The sequence below is a fragment of the Fukomys damarensis genome, unplaced genomic scaffold (assembly GCF_012274545.1).
Source record: "Fukomys damarensis isolate Sample0158 unplaced genomic scaffold, DMR_v1.0_HiC HiC_scaffold_29, whole genome shotgun sequence".
In the NCBI taxonomy this organism is placed as follows: domain Eukaryota; kingdom Metazoa; phylum Chordata; class Mammalia; order Rodentia; family Bathyergidae; genus Fukomys; species Fukomys damarensis.
Genome location: NW_022900941.1, coordinates 2,357,200 through 2,365,018, shown reverse-complemented (window position 1 = coordinate 2,365,018; position 7,819 = coordinate 2,357,200). Strand labels below are relative to the sequence as shown.

Here is a 7,819-nt window from a genome sequence, read left to right as displayed (position 1 = left end):
GAAAGGGAAAGGGAAAGGGAAAGGGAAAGGGAAAGGGAAAGGGAAAGGGAAAGAAAAGAAAAGAAAAGAAAAAGACAGAGGAAGGAAGGAAGGAAGGAAGGAAGCAAAAAAGGAAAAGAAAAGGAAAGAAAGAGAGAAAGAATACTGTTAGTAATCCATTCATATACACAGATTTTATTAACAAGTGCTTTAAAGTTGGGCTCTAGGTTAAAGTACAGTACTTTCTTCTGAATTGTTACGAACTTTTAGAACAAAGCCTATTTCTTTGTTTTGAAGTCCATATTTGCCATATATAATGATCACGTTCATCACTGGGAAGTTGTACCTGTACATAACATATCTTAATTCTTTTTTTCTTTTCCGTCTCCTCCTTTCAACAGAAAAAAGCATGTTTCTAAACTGGACTCTAACTTCAATTAAATTTTCAGAAGGTGTTCAGAAATTCAAGAGGAACTAAAAAGCAAGGACAATTAAAATTATATATAGATGATCTGAAGTGTCCTTAAATTTGAAGTCAATTTCATACCACTAATTTGAGCCATATAACTGTATTTGTTATCCTACCTTTTAAAATTTTGCCAAAACACAAATTTTGTTCATTTTAAGTACATTAATTGTACTTACCTCCAAATACTTAATTACAGATGGATTGTAATCTATAGTTTTCCGGTTTACAGCTTTTCTCATCCGTTTTCCATCAAAGGTAAGTTGTTGCATTGCTTGCTGCTGTGCAAAATCAGGTCTCTTGTAAAACAACTGTCGAGGCGCTTGGTGTTGGAACCTTGGCATATGGAAAAACCGAGGAGGAGAACCAATTTCTGTGGCCATGGTGATCTTTTCCTTCTAAGACACTAGGGAAGGAGAAAAGCACTTTCACTACAAAAGTCAGAATATTGCCTGAAAACAATTTATTTCATATTTTACTTACTTTTTTGTGGTCCTGGGAATCAAACTGGGTACTGTGCATGCTAGACAAACAGTCTACCAATGAGCAATGTCCCATTCTGAGAGAAATTTTTGGTTTTTGTTTTTCAACAAGGTTCCTCTATGTAGCTCAGAGGGGCTTCAATCTCATCGTCGTCCTGCCTCAAACCTCCTGAGTGCTGGGACTGCCTGTGCACACATGCACTGCTGGCTAAAAACATTTTTAAACGAACACTTACTACACTTTATTTCCTTTTGCAGTATGCATTATTTCTAGTTTTTAATCAACTTCCTATGAACTATGAAATTAATGACAATAACCAGTCACACATTTGCAAAGGACTATTTCAAAAAGAAAGTGTTAATATTCATTTGATGTAAAATTCAACCTGATGGAAGAAAAAAAAAGCACAGTGCATAAGAGCATGGGCATGCGTTTATGAGTGCATGTGTAGGGAAGAAAAGACAGGCATGGACTTGGAAACGTTCACATTTTTTAAATGAAGTTTTTATTTGGATGTCTACAGTCAAAACTATTTATAAGCTTATCATAAGACTCTATCTCATACAACAGGCACTAAAATTATTTTTAAAGTTTCAAAACTAACTTCTATTTTTAAATTTCCTAGTAATCATGTAGAAAGAAGAATATCATACTTCATACTTGTAATTAATGTAAAAAGCAGGTATATCTAATTTTAGGAGCAAAGTATAATAGAAACTTATTTTTCATTACTGTATGTGTATTTACATGTGTGTAAAAGGCAACACTAAGCTAATATCTACAAGACTGCTTGCTGATCTTACAGCTTTTCAACTTCAGTGCTCTACATTCAAATTTACATGCTAAATATGCATGACTGTAAAATAAAAACAATCGTATTTTCAAAATTAGACCACTAAAAACACATGAAGGATAAAAACTAAAAACATGTCACAATTATTTTTGCTTCAGAAATAGGAAAGATTTGCCTGGTTGTGGTGGCAAACACCTATAATCCCAGCACTCAAAAGACAGACGCAGGAGATCTCTGTGAGTTCCAGACCAGCCTGGGCTATAGAGTTAGTTCCAGGTCAGTCTCTACATAGTGAGACCCTGTCCCAAAAAACCAAAAAAAAAGGAAACAGGAAAGATCTTAGTCTCCATTATTTAACTGTATTCTTACATTTGTTTTACCTTATTCTCGAGAACTGGCACTGTTAACAGTGCTGCACCTGCCTGGCAAGCACAAGGTCCTGAGTTTGATTCCCCATATCAAAAACAGATAGACAGAATTATGATTTCCTTTGGATAAAAACAGTATCCTTTTTGGGGGGCTAGAAGGCCTTGGGTTCTTAATGACAATGGGATTTCCTTCCAGAATGACAAAATGTTCTGGAACTAAGTAGAGACAGTGACTAAATATACTAAATACCTCTGAATTGTATACACTAAAATGGTTACAACAATGGCTTTTATGTTAGTTTTACCCAAATTAAAGAGTAAGGTGTTTAATCAATTAGAAAAAATTTTAAATGGATGGTAAGTGAAATATTAGTAGAAAAATTATTACTGAAGCAGGCAGGATGCTGGATATGACACTAACCAAGCCCTAAATCAAAGGTCTACTGTACAAACATGAGGAAAATGACTGAGGTCAAAGATAACAATTTTTGAATAAAACTTGTTCTGAGAAAAAGGCCTTTAACTTTTCCTTGAATAGTCAAGTACTACTTGTGTGACAGAAATAAAGGTTCAAGGTGAAGAAACAATTTACATATTTCAAATCAAGATCTAGCCCTAAATTAAAAAGCAAACCACCTCACCACAGTAACCAGGCTTCATACATTACTTAGTCTAGCTTCATATCCACACAAATCATTAAGTTATTTGGCCTTTTGGTGGCTGTTATGGACTGAATTGTCCTAAAATTCATACAAGGAGGATCAAAAACTATAGTGTTTTGGGCCAGGGATGTAGCTCAGCAGTACAGAGCCTGTCTGGCAAGTGCAAGCCCCTGGGTTCGATTCCCCGTACCAAAAGAGAAGAATAAAAAAAAAAACTATATATATGGGGGGGTAGAGAGAGAGGGGGAGACAATGTTTTTATAAATATCACAGTAAGAGCCGGGGATTTAGCTCAGTAGTTTCACTGCCAGCCTTGCAAGCTCAAGGGACCGGAGTTCGATCCCTGGTACCAAAAACAGTAATAATAATAATAACAGTAATACTAATAAAATAAATAAATATCACAGTAAAAGACACATTGTCATAAATCTTGCCGCTTTCTGAAGCATTTCTACAAGTCCTCTTTTGTGAGTATCTTTATGTAGTACAATCAAAACTGCAGTGAATGCTGCTGTTAAGTGCCACACAATGGAAGTCAAACTATTTTTTTCGTTATTGAGACAGGGTCTTGCTTTGTAGTTTAGGCTGGCCTTAAACTCACTGTGTAGCCCAGGCTGGTCTCAAACTCAAAGCAATACTGCCTCAGCCTCCTGAATGCTAGGATCACAGGAGGAGCAAAAAAAAAAAAAAAAAAAAAAAAAAAAAAAAATTAAACTAAGACTGGTGTGGTGGCACAGGCCTGTAGTACTTCATTATGGCAGTACTAGACAGCTAACAGAGTGGCAGAGTCAGGGCAAAATGACTGCGTCTCCTGATTTCTTCAATAGGGTTGCCAGATTTTGCTGATAACGATATAACAGCTTTCTCTAATGGAGAAAATCTGACACAGACCGAGGGGGGGGGTTTCAGTGATTGGCATAGAAACCTTTCAAAAGTCAATTAACTATCCTTTAGACTTCACTTGGGATAAAACTCCAAAAAACTAGATTTATAGCAAGATGCACTTGCAAGCACAAGGACCCAAGTTCAATCCCCGGTACCAAAAAAAAAAAAAAAAAAAAAAAAAAAAACAAGATGCAGAGAAAGAAGAGCTTTATAATACACAAAAATAATGATTGGGGGGGTACCGGTGATCAAACTCAGGACCTTGCACTTGAGAGGCAGGCAGTGGAACCACTGAGCTAAATCCTTGGCACAATACTATCTTTTGTATTAGCTGTAGTATTCACTTAAAAGACACTAAAAAAAAAGTTTTGGTTTTTTGAGACAGGGTCTCACTATGTAGTTGAGACTGAACTGAACTCACTATGTAGCCAAGGCTGGTCTCAAACAGCAATCCTCCTGCCTCAGCCTCCCAAGTGCTGGGATTATAGGCGTGCGCCACTGCGCCCAGCAAAAAATAAATTTTCTTTTTTTAATACAAGTTAGATGTGTCTCGAAAATATACTCATCTCATATCTGGGATGCAAAGTGAGGGAAAGAAAGAAAGGGATCAGGAAGACTGAAGACAGGACAAAGCAAAATGAGGTCTGCCTGTGCTTATTCATATACGCTAACAACCAAATTACTGAAGTTAAAATCCACCTGTAGCACTTTCTCCTACACACAAACCTTCAATGATTCAAGCAAGCAGCAAAACGTTTTAAGTCCAGCTTTACATTACAACTGTCAGAAACAGCATATCATTCTGAATTACTAAATTTCACATAACAGTAATTTCCAGACTCTGCTGTGGTACCTGTTCCCTATCTCTTACGTTTAGGAAACATAAGTACACAAAAGTCAGCAGCATACTCAGCCTTGATGCTTTCAATCACTCACCACATTAGGCTAGTCAATTTTTCTACATAAAGCAGATAATCTCAAAGATTCTCTTTGCTCAAAAAATACTATTTTGGCCGGGCGTGGTGGCGCACACCTGTAATCCCAGCACTCAGGAGGCTGAGGCAGGAGGATCACTGTGAGTTTGAGACCAGCCTGCGCTACATAGTGAAGTTCCAGGTCAGTCTCAACTACACAGTGAGACCCTGTCTCAAAATTCCAAATAAATAAATACATACATACATACATACTGTAAGACCTAAAGTCTCACTTCCACTCCACGGAGCGGGAGCAGCCGAAAGGGCCTTCACGACGCTGAGTCCTTTAGCCCAACGATGGCTCCGGAGGCAAGACCCAGGGCCTTACTTCCGGGAGCCTTGAACAGCCCAGAGGGCCTCCACGATGCTGGGACCTACAGCTCAGCGAGGCTCCGGGAGCTCGACGGAGGAACGAGAGTCGCCCCCCGGGAAGGAACACACCAGGCTCGTTGGTAAATAGACCCGTATTAGTCTGGCCGGACGGCACTCTCAGAACTGAGCAGCTCAGAGAGGCGCAGCTCAGGGGTCAGCACAGTTTCTTAAAGGCAAGGGAAGAGGACGGCAAGCGGAGCAAGTGGGCCAGGGGCCGGGGGCCGGTTCTCTGCCGTCTGTCTAAAGGAGTCAGCTGTACGGTGCACCTGGCCTTTCGTCTCCAGACCTCAGGCCGTTCTGTTCTAACGAGGCCTTGAGTCGCTGTCTCGTTTGCCCGTACCAGGCTTCCGTACACTGTTTTAATCTTATCTTGGGGCTGGGTAGAAAGAAATGTGTGCTGCTAAGTGCTGGCTAACTAGGGGTTACATAGCGGTTAGAGTCCCACACACATACATACATACATACATACATACATACATACATACTATTCTGCAGAACACATTTTTTTACCAGGCATGGTGGCACACATCTGTAATCCCAGCACTCAGGAGGAGGCTGAGGCAGGAGGATCACTGCAAGTTCGAGGCCAGACTAAATTACTTAGCAGGTCCCTGTCTCCAAAACAAAAACCAAAAACCAAAACCCATATTTTTCCTTTAGCCAATAGTCTTAAACAAACTGGAATGCCTACACTTCGTTCTCCTTGTTATTATATAAAAGTACATACCATCCTGTGTTTCTTGAACCAACTGCTCACAAAGTACTATACTTGCTTTTATAATCTTAATCATGTATACTACTAAAATTATAGTTGAAGGCCGGGGAGTTAGCTCAGTGGTTCCACCACCTGTCTTGCAAGTACAAGGACTCGAGTTGGATCCCTGGTACCAAAAAAAAAAAAAAACAACAAAAATGAAATTATAGTTGAAGATAATAATACTGGGTAGGAAAAAAATATACATGCTTTTCTTAAAGTCATGAAAAGTCCACATTTCAGAAGTATATGAAACAATAATACACTTACAGAACTTAAACCTCTAATTAAAGTAATAAAAATTAACTGGATGTGGTGGTGCACACCTGTAATTCCAGCACTTGGGGAGGCTGAGGCAGGAAGCTGGCCACAAGTTCAAGGCTAGCCTGGCCTATATAGTGAGTTCAAGGACAGCTTGAAATACATATCAAGAACCCCTCAAAAATAATAAAAATAGGGGCTGGGGATTTAGCTCAGTGGTGCCGCCACCTGCCTTGCAAGCACAAGGACTCAAGTTCAATCCCCGATACCAGCTCCAAAACACTATATACAAGGAGTAGCAAAGCCTCAACAAAAGGAGCAACAATTAATATTAGACTCAACAGAAAGGGATTTATGAGATGTAATTGAAATTGGAAATGGTATGGAAAGATTTATCAATATAAGATATGAGCGAGCAACCCCCAAAATCAAGTAGGCAGTTACTACTTATTAACCACACACGTAGGACTTGTTAGAATAATGAAAAGCACCCTGTGCCACAGAGGAGCACAAGATACACCTCGGAACTCCAATCAGTAAGCACCGACTATTTGTCAGGCACTGATACACACCCCACTCTATTTCTATTCTCAGTAAAGAAGAGATCAAAGAGACAGGAGGATTCCAAGTTCGAGCTCAGCAAGGCAACTGTCTCCAAAGAAAAGGACTGGGGATGTAGCTCAGTGTGAAGACCTTGGGTTCAATCCTCAGTACTAGAAGAAAAACAGAGACAGAAGCCAGGCATGGCAGCACATGCCTGCAAATTGCCTATAACCCCAGCATTCAGGAGGCTGAGGTAGGAGGAACACCAAGAGTTCAAGGCCAGCTTGAGCTACATAGTGAATTCAAGGCAGCCTGAACTACACAGTGAGACCCTGGCTCAAAAATACAAAAAAAAAACCCACAGGCAGAACAGAGATGTGGGAATGTACTACCACTACCACTAGTATTCTTCCTGCCAGGCATTACATGCAATAGAAATACTGGGTGGGAAGAAGCCTACAGCACAAATTAAGTCTGAAGAATCCTTAAAATAAGCTCTCGCTGATTATCTTGGCCAGTATAATCTTATCCCCAAACTTAATCCAAAATAATCTATTTCTCAATCAAATGTTTCACAGTAAAGAATTTGCAAATTTTACCATAGTACATCTCCAATCCAGCTAAAACTCATAATTCCACAATGTGATCTAATATATCTTTGCTAAATAAATGCTACATTACATTTGAGTAAAATATGCTTTATTTAGGTTAGCACTGAGGCTTTGGCATTTAAAAGAAAACCACCCATGCTCTAAAAGTAGTGTTTTCTTCTTGAAACCATATATATATTTTCCTTGAAATCAATGGGGCTGATAAACAGCATTCTTTTAATGATAAAAAATGATTATACTGTACATTTGAAAAATGTACATTGTGAAACGTCTGCTTCCATTGTGTGAGGGTGTGTAAGGGTGTGTCTGCGTGTGCATGTACTGGGTCACAATACTAAAAATATTTTTCCTAAATATGAGAAAAGGAAAAAATGGAAACAAAGTATTTATAAATAGGGAAGGTTGGAGGAGTCAAAGGGGGGGCCCGGGAATGAGGGAAAAAATAAGAGCCAAGATACACGATGTAAAGGTACAAGTTCCCAATGATAAATGTACTGAATATCTAAAATACAGAAAGGGATTCACAAAGAATTTAAGGGGAAAAAGTAGTTTAGTGAAATATAAAAATATATATATTTTTCCTTTATAAAAATCTAGGGCTGGAGGTTTAGCTCAGTGGCACCAGCGCCTGCTTGACAAGTACAAGGTCCTGCGTTGGATGGGGGTGA

At 39.1% G+C, this 7,819-nt stretch overlaps 1 protein-coding gene across 6 annotated transcripts in view; it reads right to left on the bottom strand.

Annotated features, from left to right (window-relative positions):
* The window catches only part of Wdr33 (WD repeat domain 33), a 96,926-nt gene that overhangs the window by 63,050 nt on the left and 26,057 nt on the right, over positions 1 to 7,819 (bottom strand). For all 6 annotated transcript variants that reach the window (XM_010637643.3, XM_010637645.3, XM_033757140.1 and 3 more), the window contains exon 2: positions 625 to 851. In XM_010637643.3, coding sequence (XP_010635945.1) covers positions 625 to 828 — 204 coding nt within the window. In that variant the 5' untranslated portion in view covers positions 829 to 851. The remainder of the gene's footprint in view (positions 1 to 624; positions 852 to 7,819) is intronic.